A 13,744-nucleotide genomic window follows, 5' to 3' on the forward strand; every position below is an offset into this window, starting at 1 on the left:
ACCAAATGACGACAGCACTGCTTCAGCCTCACAAACTCTTCTATTCTTCAATATTTCTCGACCACATCTAACTACACTCCCAAGAGATTTTGCATATATAACAGTGGATTCTCATATTCTATGTAAAATTATATTCAATTCGATATGGCAACTCTGCATACTGCCCTCATTTGGGTTGTATATGCAGTGGTCATAGCAATCTCAGCTATAACAGCCTCGATCTTGATATACTCTTATCAGACGCCTCGCGATCGCTCAGCAACTGTAACATTTACCTGTATCTTCGCCCTCATTGCACTACTTGCAACTATTCTTTTACTGCCGGTCGATGTGGCTTTGGTATCCTCAACATCGTCTCACTTGGGACAGCGGAAAGGCTGGGCGACCGATGATGAAATCAATAAAATCACATTTGTGCTAAAAATTGTCTACTACTTCTTATACTCCCTGGATGCCATTCTCTGCCTGCTAGTTATTCCGTTCATCTATTTCTGGTATGAGGAATACGATGAAGTAGCTGCTGAAGCAGGGGAGCAGACCACGGCATCGCGATTTGGGGGGGCATTCAAGTATACCCTATCCTTCATCGCAATAACTATTGTTCTATTTCTAGTCGGCTTCTTTGTTCCTATCTCTGTGGCGGAGCCAGGTCAGGACCTGGACTACTTTCGACATCTACTCGCTGAAAACCGTAAGCATCCTGTCACCATGCTGTTCTATCCGGCTCAGAGTTGCCACTAAATCCTGCCTTTCTAGATGGTGAACGAGCGCTCGCCTTCTCAATTGGCTTGCTTATGACCATTGGTGTCTGTGTCTACGTCTTGTACACCTCTTCGGGTCTCGCCTTGCTTCCTATCAGATTGATAAAGACCGCAGCCACGATCGCCAACCCAACATTCAAAACCAGCATTGAACTACAACTGGAAACAAACCGAGAGCGCCAGCACCAGTTAGGGAGCCGCTGTGGTGGCAACCCGGAACTGTTATCATCCAAGGATCGGAGAGAATTCGATGCCCTTGTACGGGAAGAAAGAACTCTAATACGACGACAGCGCCTCGTGGAAGAGACTCAAAGTAGAGACATGGGAAGACTCATGGCTGCATGGTCAAAGATTGAAGCGGTATTCTGGCCTATTAAACTTGTGGCCGGGATCATCCTATTCCTTTCTGGGTTACTGGTGTGGGTTTCTATGCTTCTTACGGTCATTGATAAAGCAAAAAACTCGATCTGCAAGCAAGATTGCGGATACATTATCACGAAAATCAACATCTTTAACCCCTTGGATCGGATTCTTGTTGGATCAGCCAAGATCTTCCCCCTTGACTATGCAATCTTCACGGCTCTTACTCTGCTACTATTCAGCGGCTCGATGGTCAGCCTCTCCGCAATCGGAATCCGAGTCTTCTGGGTCAGGGTCTTCCAGATTAGAAAAGGCCATACATCTCCACAGGCCTTGCTAATAGCCACTGTTCTGCTGATGCTCATAATCCTGGCTCTCAATTATTCCATCCCGATGATTGTTGCTCCTCAATATGCCATTTTCGGGTCTCAGAAATTCTGTGATTTTTCGCCGGGAATTGGTGGGACGCCGCCGAATTGCTCGGATCGCAGAGACCTAGTCAAGCTGTGTTCAGAGCGAGCAGAAAATCCTGCTGCGAAGAATGTATGCACACCAAGTGTCGCCAGTACATTTATCAACCGCATTACTCTAAACTACCCTTTCTTTGGGATTGTCTTCTTCTGGGCTCAGTTCTTCTTTCTCGGTATGTTAATGGAGTCCTAACTTTGAAGATTCGTGTACTAACACAAAATGCTTGGTCAAGGCATCTATCTCATCACCATGGTCGGATCAGCTTTTTCGTCTTCAAAAGTGAATTGGCGCCAGATAGATGAGGACGCCGAAGAAGCCGAGGAAGAAGCACTATTAGCCACTAGTGGAAGACGTTTTGATTCCACATAATAGGATGCCATAAATAGTGTAAAATTATCCCCCTCATTGCTATTAAGAGCCGAATTTTCTGTGCTTATGAAACTCTATGTCTGTTCTTCTCCCCTTATATAACAAAAAGAAAATGAAAGACGTGAAGTTCAATGATAAATATATATATATGCGGTGCTATTATTTCTTGTAGAACATTTATGTGGACAGTAGTAACAGACAAGGTAACCCTATATCTTAATATTTTAGCTCCTTGGCTAATTTTAAAGCATGTCATAGCGGGTGTATAGAATTTCACTCTAGATATTTAACAATAGAAAAGATATCATTCTATATAGTCGGTCTAGATATGTAGATAGGAAAGTATTATATCAGCCTCTATGGGTGGGAAGGAACAAAATGCCATTATATAAGACTTATTCTCACGAGTAGAATCACCGTCATCTGGGAAACTCAATAAGTATAGCTATTCATAATCTATAGAGAGAAAACCCTAAAATACCAGGTACGGGCTCGCTGTGGGCAAATAGGCTAAAATAATGCTTCATGAGAACAAAGAGGAAAACGCAGGACATGGCATTAAAGGCATTATAGATACGGCACCACATATCAACCCTCTTTCAATCCATTATTGGTGGTCAAGTAGAGCGAGAGCACTCTCGAAAGCCTTCACAACCTCAGTGTCTATTAATTCAGAATTAATATTGGACCGTTCCAGGATCGGGGGTAAACCTTGGAAACTCACAATGTTTTTTCTTGGATTCTAAACCGTCCTCTGAGATTCCTACATGTTGCGTTTGGGTTTTGAACCTGTGTCGTTAACTTTATTTTATCTCTCTTTGAGAAAGAAGACACTTGCAGCTCACCTTTTAAAGGCTCGGGTTTCATCTTGCTGGACTGTTACGTGTGACCAGGCCATGAAGATCTGCCCAGAATGGTCAGCCACGAAACTGAAGGGAGCAACGAATATTGGATGATACCTCAAGCAGTTCAGTTACCTGCGAGCGAATACCTGCCTCCGCTTCTCTGTAGTGCTGCATCGTATCTGTATATCTTTTCTCAAGCTGCTCCCAGTCACATCCCTCGAGGTTCTCGAGCAGGCGATGTGTCTGGGGTTGCGGTGTCCCCGTGGTTACTTTGTCATGATCATCACGACATAAGTTCGTCGTCAAAGGCCTGTATCTGTTTAAATCTTCGTCGCTAATCTTGCTTGCAGGGTCCATGGGTCTTGTCATCGCTATCGGAGAGACACTGGCTTCTGGTCCGAACTTTCCAGCGGTTAAGATCTGGTATTTGAATTGGGCCTCAGATGCCAAATTGACTATAAAGAAAAAAAATTGTCTTCTGAAATCTTTCTATTTTCTGCCAAATCCTTTTTTCGTTTGGATATTGGTATATTTTGATCACGAATAGAGAAATTAGCAGATATAGGTATACTAAGTAACTACCTCAACTACATGTGATGGGATCATGTGATATGTCCAATCCAGCCAAAACGGCGGATGATGAGCTAATGCCAGGCACCCCAGCTCAGAGTATTTTATGAATTCCAACTACTTAGGTGAACAAAGCCATTTTTATATTCCTTGAGAGCTCTAAATTAATTTCTATGGACTCCAATCTAAGATCTGCATTTTGAAACCCCCCTTTGGATGGCCATGGGACTAGGACTACCGCTCTTGAAATTGCGATGATAAGAGAGCACCACGACTGCTTGACATGAGCTGTTACATATGTTCACGTCCTCCTTCTAGTCAACAGCCGAAGCTATACTGTCCGACTTGTGCTCGTAATCGACTATACAAGCGCCGAATAGCGTATGCTGAACTGTTACTCGACAAAGAATCCCTAGAAAAACAGATTTCTCATACGGCAGCTGCTCGAACGGACGTCAAGGACCTTCCGGAATGTCGTCAGAGAGAAAGTTTGGGCGACAACCCCTCAAATAACTGGTGTCTAGAGTCTATAAACAGCAGTAAAGCACGGTCGTCGGTGCAGAGGGCAGCTCTTCTTGACCAGATCAGTGAATTGAAGGATGAGATCAAGAACAAGAGAGCTTATATTTCTGGGCGCAAATCGGAACTTGCACAGCGGCAATCTGATGCCGAATCTGCGAGGTATCAGCTCTCGGGACGAGAGTCTGCAATAGCGACTGGTGTCCGGAACAATAGCAAACGAACAGAGCATCTTTGGCACGCGTTGCATAATAAGACAGCCGAAGCTCGAATATATCTCTGCAGAGAGGCTGCTCGCCTCTATGGGTTGCGGCAAAAGGTCAGGAGGAGGAATGGCGAACCTAAAGAAACATATGTCATTGGCGGAGTGCCTATCTTCGATCTTAGAGAAATCAATGGAAAGTCATCACACTGGACCCTTATGAAAAATAGTGCCCTTTATTAACCTGTGTACAGGCGCAACACCGGCCCAAATCTCGACGGTCTTCTCCAACATTGCTCACCTCCTCGTCCTAGTTTCCCATTACCTGTCCCTCAGGCTTCCTGCGGAGATAATACTTCCTCATCGGGACCACCCGACACCCACGATATTTGGGCTTGCTGGATCTTATCTACCCCATGAATCGTCATCTCAGCCCACGCTTTCAAGCTCACAGAATCTGGACTCCAAATCTCATAAACACCGCCCTCGGCCACTGTATATTGATAAAAGTCTTTCAAAATTAGCCAAGGAAGATACTGCAAATTATACCCTTTTTCTAGAGGGTGCCACGCTGCTGGCTTGGAATTTATCTTGGTTATGTCGGACCCAAGGGTTGAGCTTGGCCTCGGACTCTTGGGAAGACGTTTGCGATATTGGGAAGAACATGTGGCAGCTGCTTGTTGCGCCCCCTGCTCCCGAAGCTGCCCTCGCGCGGGCAGTGGCCGGCCGCGATGTCCAAACCAGAGTCTCTTCGACTAGGGAATCCCCGAAAACCACAATTAATCGAACGAAATCCTTTGCTATGCTTGGCCACTATTCCCATGGCACCGTACACTCGTTCCTCGGGGCCCATGAAGGAACAGAGTTTATACGGACCTGGAAGTTGCCGAGTCCCACAAGGGTGATTGATAAGCTAAAGTCAACTCTCCTCGGGGAACTAGCTAGCGCAGAGTGGGAATTGCTGGAAACGAAGGAGTGGAAGGATGAGATCTCGGAACCGCATCAACCTCCCCTCCCACTACAGGTTTCTCCTGAATCACAACCGGCGTCTGACTTGGAACGAGGGTCGGAGCTTCCTGGGTCTCCAGCATCGACACGAGAGATTCGGCCTGAGGCTAAGAATAGGGATCCTAACAGGGCGCTGGGAGATAATAGTACCAGTCGACCGAAAGGCGTCAATGGCTGGACTAAGCTCAAAAGTCGGCAATGACACTACTGTCAGTGTAAAGGGCATATGTCAATTAAATAGAGGAAACAGCCTAACTCTTTAAAACATTCCTACGTCCACTTCCTTACTTTATTTATATAAATATATATATATGTAGCTATGATCGCATGTCCAGTTGAACCATTAGAAATCGAGATAATTAAACAAGGCTCTCTTGTTTCTAATTCTTGTTTCCTAATAGACTTGTCCTTTTCTAGGATTATGGCCTGATATTATACTCCATAATCCATATATCTTCCCGGCTAATTACTCCTACTAACTACCTAGTACTCAACTAGTACTAATCAGGTATAGTTTATATCTCAGGCTGGATCTGGACCCACCTAGTAACACTATGGAACGATTACTAACCCGCCAAGCACTGATTGATAGCGAGATGAGCCACTGGCTATTCTTTACTAGGGAACGTGTTCAGTCGGCCGAAGTGCTAGTTCAAGCCGGTGGTGCCAGAGGGAGGACCTTCGAACCTTCTAATCTGTGCCGATGGTTCTTGCTGATTTCCCGTGTACCTTTCTGCTCGTGTGGCAGAGTTTGTTTGGAAGATCCCTTTCTTCTTCCCGATAAGCATTGGTTTTTGGCGATCTGGTATTAACCACCGCACGAGAGACGTCTACCAACAGAATCCCCCGGCTTTGGGTGTACTTAGCCTCCGGTTTGAAAGCGCTTAGGATCTGTTCCTCTCCGGAGAGAGGATAGAGATGTGATCCGTATCACACCATTGTCTATTATTTCAGCAAAGATGGAGGGCTTTTCAACCTCGCCTGGCGCTGCGGAAGCGACCGGTATGCCTCCTTAAGTGACCTCGTTTGCCTGCCTATGCTAAAACATCTGTCAGGCTGGACGAACAGTATCTCCGCACTATCCGGCATTCCCGTTGCAATTCTAAAAGCAGAGCTTGAACGAAGAAACGAGATTCGAGATTCAGACATGGATGATGATTCCTCAAGTTGTGGTTCGAGGGACCGGGGCGACTACAATCTTCCGTTACACATCTTCGCCCTCTTTTTAATTCTTGTTCTGAGCACATTAGGTATTTGAGGGGGGAGAGGTTTCCTTGGCTACTCGTCTTCTTGACTCGATGGCTAATGTTTTCAATTGCACCAGCTTGCTCTTTTCCTATAATGGCTCGCCTTTTCCCTCGCCTACCGATTCCACGGCACTTCCTCTTTCTCTCTAGACATTTCGGTACCGGGGTCCTCATTGCCACGGCTTTCGTCCATCTGCTACCTACCGCATTTGTTTCTCTGACCGATTCCTGTCTGCCGCGGTTCTGGAATACAACGTTTCCGGCGATGGCCGGATTCTTGGCCATGCTCTCTGTTTTTGTCGTCATTACAGTGGAGATGTTCTTTGCGATGAAGGGAGGTGGACACATACATACGACCGACTATGATAACCTCATGGGAGGTGGCGGGCATGTACCCGGTGGCGACCCTCGAAATAGCCGTACTGACTATATCAGGTTAGAGATGCATGACACGTCCGGATCCATCGATTTGAACACGGTTGGGAAATCCGTCCAAAGGGATTCAGACGAGATTGACTCTCCGTCGCACCGCGTTTCAATCGATGATTTCCAGCCCTCTGCAAACCATGTGAAACCCGGAAACGGGCACAACGGGCTTGGTCTCACTACTTCAGATTCGTATATGGATGGGGATTCGTATTTCCCCAATGAAAACGAAGCTGAGATTCCATTACGTCCCAACAATGATCGTTATCTTCAAGCAAACGAAGGCTTCGAGTCTGGTCGTTCAGTTCTACCACTACAAAACCCGCAGCGTCAGCTTCTACAGTGTCTTTTACTTGAAGCAGGCATTTTATTCCATAGCATTTTCATCGGAATGGCTCTGAGTGTAACAACGGGGACTCCATTTATCGTGCTACTGGTTGCCATCAGCTTCCATCAGACCTTTGAAGGATTTGCTCTTGGGGCGCGCATAGCGTCGCTCATCCCGGATCTTTTTGCACCAGATTCCCCAAGACCATGGCTCATGGCTCTCGCGTATGGGACCACCACACCCATCGGGCAAGCAATCGGTCTTGTCCTGCACAACCTCTATGACCCTGCAAGCACAACGGGTCTCCTCATGGTCGGCATCACCAATGCAATCAGCAGCGGGCTCTTGCTTTTCGCAGGTCTGGTGGAGCTTCTTGCCGAAGACTTCCTCAGCGAGTCGAGCTATGAGACGCTGCAAGGTAGGAGACGCATTGAAGCTTGCATATCAGTCGCGAGCGGCGCGCTTTTAATGGCATTTGTAGGTGCCTTTGCTTAGCGAGCCTTACACGTGCTGTGTTCTTTTCTTTTATTCTAGTGAGATCTAATAGTTGTACGTGTCTTCGTACCTAAAAAGGAAAGCCATGTGCAATATGCAGATGCTGTATAAATTGGCTGTCAAAGAAACTGGGGCTTGGATTGTATTATATAGTAGAGCCATTAGAATAGTTGGTCCTTGATAAGTAATAGGATTTTGGTATAAAAAAAAGCCTTTGCAGCTACATTCTCTAGACATGCTCAATATCAATCAGCTTCGAATGCATCTTTCCCTAATATCCCATAGCTCATTCCATTGAAGGTACTACACAGCATACGAAGCACTGCGGTACAACAACTGGAACAAGCATCTCTCGTACTTGCAGCCTTCCTTCCAATAGAAAGATATATTCGCAGAGGTAAGCATATCTAACATTGAGGATGCTGTACAAGTAAGTAGTGGACATTTAACGTCCTCCAAGATAATATACAATTAGGATCTAGGGCATTGGCAACGAATTCGATCTCTGTAGTCTAAGTATGCCTATATAGCTGTAGCTTCAGTTTAAGGACTCACAGCACCTTCAACACAGAAATGAAGGGTATTATGAATATATATCTATATATATCTATATAATGCTTATATGTTAGGTACATGGTAGGTTAGACGCTGAATTATTAGCATGTTGTAACGCTTCTGCTGCAATCCCTGCCACTGACAGTATATCAACTGTCAGAAAGAAATCCTATCTGTTTTTCTTGCTAGAGTTCGAGAAGGTCCACAAAAAACTGTTTGAAGATCTATTCTATACTTTCACTGATCATTAATCATTAATCATTGAAGGGCTTCAAGCACCAGGGCGCTAGCACCACCGCCGCCATTGCAAATACCAACGCAGCCAATCTTTCCATTCTTCGCCTTCAAAACACCCAGAAGGGTCGTCACAATACGAGCACCGCTGGCACCAAGAGGGTGACCAATGGCGACAGCGCCACCGTGGATGTTGACCTTCTCCTCAGGGAGTTCCAACAACTTCATGTTAGCAAGGGCAACAACGCTGAAAGCCTCGTTGATTTCGAATGCATCAACTGCATCCATAGTTACACCAGCATGCTTGAGAGCCTTAGGGACAGCAAGTGCTGGAGCAGTGGTGAACTTGCTAGGCTGGTGGGCGGCATCACCCCAGCCGAGAATCTTTGCGATGGGCTTCAGCTGGAGCTCTTTCAACTTGGCCTCAGAGACAAGAACAACTGCAGCAGCGCCGTCGTTGAGGGGAGATGAGTTCGGAGCAGTAACGGTGCCAGACCCAGGAATGAAGGCAGGCTTGATAGCACGGAGCTTGTCAGGGTTCAGCTGAAAAGGTTCAGGGGTCAGCTTAATGTTAAGAACACTAAAGAAGAGTAAAGTCCTTACGTTCTTGGGCTCGTCGTCTTGAGACACGGTCACACCCGGTTTACCCCTGAAGCCAGGAAGCTCAATAGGCGCAATCTCATAGTCAAAGAGGCCGGCTTTCTGTGCAGCCTGAGCCTTCTCGTAAGAGCGAATGGCATAGTTGTCCTGCTGTTCTCTGTTGAAGTCATGATCCTGGGCACATTCCTCCGCCGCCAGTCCCATGAGTTCCTGCTTTCCATAGGCGTCCGTCAGTCCATCCTTCATGATGCCGTCCACGAGACTCTGGTGTCCGTATTTGGCCCCAGAACGGAGGTTCGGGAGGTAGTGAGGAGTGTTAGACATGGACTCCGTTCCACCAGCAACGACTACATCGGCATTGCCAGTCATGATGGTCTGGGCACCAAGAATGATAGCCTTCAAGCCAGACGCGCAAACCTTGTTGACTGTTGTGCAGACAGTAGACTCTGAGAGACCGGCGCCAATGGCACATTGTCTGGCAGGATTTTGGCCGACACTGATGTGACACAACCGGATTAGCCATCAACAGTTATGCAAGCCATATGGAGAGACAGGAATGGCAACTAACTTGGCGGAAAGAACATTTCCGAAGAAGACTTCTTCAACATCGGATGCTTGAATCCCATCGGCTCTTTCGACAGCAGCTATATTACACTCCAATCAGTACCGTGTTGAATGATATTATGATATTTTCCCAGGCAATTGCTCTACCTTTGATAGCATGGGATCCCAGCTGGGGAGCGGTGAGGCTCGAGAGAGATCTAGAGGATGGACATCAGTAAGATGGACACAGAACAAAAATTAAGAGGCACAAAAAGGAATCAATGTCATGTCATCTAAAAAGGCTTTACGTACCCGAGGAAAGAGCCCAGAGGGGTACGGGCAGCGGAAACAATGTAGACTGGAGGAAGTGAAGACATTATGTATAGAGAGTTGGAGGAGAACCGATGATGCTCTGGTGGATCAATGAGAGATGGGAAGTTGGTAGCAACGAACTGCTATGGAACGAGAAGAACCTCAAATACTGTGACACGCAACAAAGCTTTGAGACCTCCTTTCAGACGGAGGGGCCAGCGGGGGCAATAAATAACCTACATCGTACCTATAACTACGGAGTAGAAGTAGTCACTGCTCTGAGAGTGTATCCGCACTTCGGCATGCGCTAAAAGCTTGGACCAATTCGAAAATCGTTGGATCACCGCCCGCAAAGGAACCACCAGTACAGTTACCCAGGCCTCTCTTCATGCGCCAAGTGCCTCTGTGCTGACCCAACATATCGAGGAGATCACAGTCCTCGAATTCAATCATGGATGATCTTTACGATGAGTTAGTCTTCTAGTCTATTATTGTTTCTGATTTTGGGTTAACTTTGCCCTCCCCTTTGGCACTTAAAGCTAACGTTTCTCCAGGTTCGGTAATTATATCGGAGACGGCGCAGAGTCAGACGAAGGATCGGAGGTCGAAAATGGCAAGCCCCAGGGCTTCGCGTTTGATGAAGCTTTCGAGGAAGAGGAGGATGAGGACATTAATGGGGCTAACGACCAGCAATTGATGGAGGTTGATGGTAATGCGCGATTCCTGGAAAATTTTTGAAAGCTTTGAGATTAACAGCTGCTCCAGAGACGACTTCAAACGCCGTTGTTCTACATGAAGATAAGCAATACTATCCTACAGCTCAGCAGGTATACGGTGCAGATGTCGAGACTTTGGTCCAAGAAGAAGACGCCCAGCCTTTATCGGAGCCGATTATTGCTCCTGTCGAGCAGAAAAAATTCGCGATCGAAGAATCTGCCTTGCCGCCTGTTCATTTCTCGAGAGAATTTATGACAGATATGCTGAATTTCCCTGAAAACATCCGCAACATTGCAATTGCTGGTCATCTTCACCATGGCAAAACCGCTTTTATGGATATGCTCGTGGTACAAACCCACGACTTGTCAGAGCGTTTGGAGAAGAGATCAGGCAGACGCAAAGAGGAACAATTGCGATACACCGATACGCATTTCTTGGAAAGAGAACGAGGCCTCTCGATCAAGTCCGCGCCTATGAGCTTGGTTCTGCAGGGGACCAAGGGCAAGTCACATCTTTTCAACATTATAGACACTCCAGGACATGTAAACTTCGTGGACGAGGTAGCTTCCTCGCTACGCCTGGCAGACGGTGTTGTGCTGGTCGTCGATGTTGTTGAAGGAGTACAAACAAACACCAAAAAGATCATTGAGCATGCAGTTCTAGAGGATCTTCCCTTGACGTTGGTCGTGAACAAAATGGATCGGCTCATCCTAGAACTCAAACTTCCTCCTAATGATGCATACTTCAAATTAAAACACGTCATTGAGGAAGTGAATACAGTCATTGAGAGCGTGTTGCCTGGTCAGGGCGAGAAGAGGCGGGTAAGCCCAGAATTAGAAAATGTTGCCTTTGCTTGCGCATCAATGGGCTGGTGCTTTACTCTGCAGTCATTCTCCAGAATGTATGCAGATACCTACCCTCAGATCGACACTGCTGAATTTGCACGGCGTCTCTGGGGCGATATCTTCTTCAATCCTCGCAGTCGGAAATTTTCGCGAAAAGGGATGGAAGAAAACTCTCAACGAAGCTTCGTGAAGTTTGTCCTTGAGCCGGTCTACAAGCTTTACTCTCATACTATGAGTGAAAGCCCGCAAGATTTGAAGGAGACCCTAGCTAGTGTGGGCATCAACCTGAAATCGTCAGAGCTCAAGTCAGATGCAAAGACGCTTCTCAATCTCGTCTGTGGACAGTTCTTTGGGACCGCAGCAGGATTTGTTGATATGGTCGTACGACACATCCCTTCTCCAGTGGATGGCGCCCAGAAGAAGCTTGACCATTACTATACCGGACCTCTTGACACTAAAGTGACTGCTGCGATGGCTGCTTGTGATCAAGACGGTCCACTTGTCGTTCAAATCACCAAGCTGTTTAGCACCACAGATGCTACTCGCTTCAATGCATTCGGGAGGATCATGAGCGGAACGGCTCGACCAGGTCAGCAGGTTCGAGTCTTGGGCGAGAACTATTCTCCAGATGATGACGAAGACATGGTCATTGCAACCATTTCCGATACATGGATCGCCGAAACAAGGTACAATATTCCTACCAGCGGCGTTCCGGCGGGGAATTGGGTTCTGCTAGGTGGGATAGATAATTCCATCGTCAAAACCGCAACTATCGTGCCTCTCAAACTCGAGGATAACGAAGATGCTCACATATTCAAGCCCATTCGGCATATCACAGAATCTGTCTTCAAAGTGGCAGTTGAGCCGGTGAATCCATCTGAATTGCCCAAGATGCTGGAAGGCCTGCGCAAAGTCAACAAGAGCTATCCTTTGATCTCCACGAAAGTCGAAGAATCGGGTGAACACGTGGTTCTGGGAACAGGCGAGCTTTATATGGATTGCGTTCTGCATGACCTACGAAAACTGTATTCCGAGATGGAAATCAAGGTGTCGGACCCTGTGACCCGCTTTTGTGAGACTGTGGTCGAGACTTCGGCTATCATGTGTTACTCGATCACACCAAATAAGAAGAACAAGATCACCATGATTGCAGAACCACTGGATGATGGTATTGGCGAAGACATCGAGAGCGGTCGCGTAAGCATCAAGGATCCGATTCGGAAAGTGGCAAAGTTCTTTGAAGAGAAGTACGACTGGGACAAACTCGCCGCGAGAAGCATCTGGGCATTTGGCCCGGATGAGATGGGACCTAATATCTTGCAGGATGATACACTGCCTTCACAGGTTGACAAGAAGCTGTTAAGTACAGTCAGAGACACAATTGCCCAGGGCTTTAGCTGGGGGACAAGGGAAGGGCCTCTTTGCGAAGAACGTAAGTTTTTACTATTCCATTCCCCTTTCATCATATTCGAGATCTATCTTCAGGGACTAGAGGACTGTTCTTTTTGTGTGTTGGACTGACCAAGTCAGCGATCCGGAATGCGAAATTTAAGCTCACGGATATCACCCTTGCCGATCAAGCCATTTATAGAGGAGGCGGTCAGATCATTCCTACGGCTAGACGAGCTGTTTACTCATCTTTCCTCATGGCATCTCCACGTTTGATGGAGCCTATCTATTCTTGCACGATGACAGGGCCTGCGGACGCTGTTGCCTCCGTGTACACCGTTCTATCCCGCAGAAGAGGCCATGTCCTTTCTGATGGACCAATTGCCGGCACTCCCCTCTATTCCGTTCACGGGCTAATTCCAGTGATCGACTCGTTCGGCTTCGAAACTGACCTTCGAATCCACACTCAAGGCCAGGCAACCGTAAGCTTGGTCTTCGACAAATGGAATATTGTTCCAGGCAACCCGCTAGATCGGGACATCAAACTCAAGCCGTTAGAGATGGCACCTGCCATGTCCACTGCTCGGGATTTTGTGTTGAAAACCAGACGGCGAAAGGGTCTTGCGGAAGACATCACCGTGAGTAAATTCCTGGAGCCGGAACTTTGGAAGGGCTTGAACGAAAGCGGAATTTTGGATGTATAACTTGGAAAGGGCAGGAGTGGGGGACAAAGAAAGAAAAGCGCCTGTATGGATGACAATGTGCCCTATCCTCGATGCTATGTATGTATTGTTGTATAGCATTATAAGCCTGCACCCTTCCTGCGACGGGGCCCGCATGTTCGCAAATCCATGGCATAAGAATACTGCTAAATCACTGATTGGATTGATTCATAGCTTAATCAATTTCGTAGATTCGGCCGTGAAGATGGCTGGATATGATTGAGCC

The 13,744-nt window shown here is 46.9% G+C and overlaps 6 protein-coding genes across 6 annotated transcripts; 4 read left to right on the top strand and 2 right to left on the bottom strand.

Annotated features, from left to right (window-relative positions):
* Nucleotides 1-45: 45 nt before the first annotated feature.
* On the top strand, nt 46-2,116 carry ASPZODRAFT_133342 (hypothetical protein). Its single transcript, XM_022723252.1, has 3 exons — nt 46-691; nt 757-1,764; nt 1,825-2,116. Exons 1-3 carry the CDS (start codon nt 145-147, stop codon nt 1,959-1,961), a joined length of 1,692 nt encoding a protein of 563 aa, XP_022580822.1. The 5' UTR covers nt 46-144; the 3' UTR covers nt 1,962-2,116.
* A 324-nt stretch (nt 2,117-2,440) lies between these two features.
* Nucleotides 2,441-3,364, bottom strand: ASPZODRAFT_133344 (hypothetical protein). Its single transcript, XM_022723253.1, has 4 exons — nt 2,921-3,364; nt 2,807-2,865; nt 2,686-2,750; nt 2,441-2,624 (listed from the first exon to the last, which is right to left on the bottom strand). The coding sequence occupies exons 1-4, from the start codon at nt 3,173-3,175 to the stop codon at nt 2,569-2,571; spliced, it is 435 nt and encodes a 144-aa protein (XP_022580823.1). The 5' UTR covers nt 3,176-3,364; the 3' UTR covers nt 2,441-2,568.
* A 295-nt stretch (nt 3,365-3,659) lies between these two features.
* ASPZODRAFT_152495 (hypothetical protein) lies at nt 3,660-5,307 on the top strand (the record flags this gene model as incomplete). Its single annotated transcript, XM_022725861.1, has 2 exons — nt 3,660-4,326; nt 4,352-5,307. The coding sequence occupies 2 exons, from the start codon at nt 3,660-3,662 to the stop codon at nt 5,305-5,307; spliced, it is 1,623 nt and encodes a 540-aa protein (XP_022580824.1).
* A 1,479-nt stretch (nt 5,308-6,786) lies between these two features.
* On the top strand, nt 6,787-7,811 carry ASPZODRAFT_133349 (hypothetical protein). Its single transcript, XM_022723254.1, has one exon. The coding sequence runs from the start codon at nt 6,795-6,797 to the stop codon at nt 7,599-7,601; it is 807 nt and encodes a 268-aa protein (XP_022580825.1). The 5' UTR covers nt 6,787-6,794; the 3' UTR covers nt 7,602-7,811.
* Nucleotides 7,812-8,414: 603 nt separating this feature from the next.
* ASPZODRAFT_67728 (hypothetical protein) lies at nt 8,415-9,910 on the bottom strand (the record flags this gene model as incomplete). Its single annotated transcript, XM_022729488.1, has 5 exons — nt 8,415-8,933; nt 8,994-9,486; nt 9,559-9,634; nt 9,702-9,751; nt 9,846-9,910. 5 exons carry the CDS (start codon nt 9,908-9,910, stop codon nt 8,415-8,417), a joined length of 1,203 nt encoding a protein of 400 aa, XP_022580826.1.
* Nucleotides 9,911-10,296: 386 nt separating this feature from the next.
* Nucleotides 10,297-13,500, top strand: ASPZODRAFT_142931 (hypothetical protein; the record flags this gene model as incomplete). Its single annotated transcript, XM_022724900.1, has 4 exons — nt 10,297-10,316; nt 10,400-10,554; nt 10,602-12,839; nt 12,893-13,500. The coding sequence occupies 4 exons, from the start codon at nt 10,297-10,299 to the stop codon at nt 13,498-13,500; spliced, it is 3,021 nt and encodes a 1,006-aa protein (XP_022580827.1).
* Between the last annotated feature and the right edge of the window lie 244 nt (nt 13,501-13,744).

This window comes from Penicilliopsis zonata (assembly GCF_001890105.1).
Source record: "Penicilliopsis zonata CBS 506.65 unplaced genomic scaffold ASPZOscaffold_8, whole genome shotgun sequence".
NCBI classification, from domain to species: domain Eukaryota; kingdom Fungi; phylum Ascomycota; class Eurotiomycetes; order Eurotiales; family Aspergillaceae; genus Penicilliopsis; species Penicilliopsis zonata.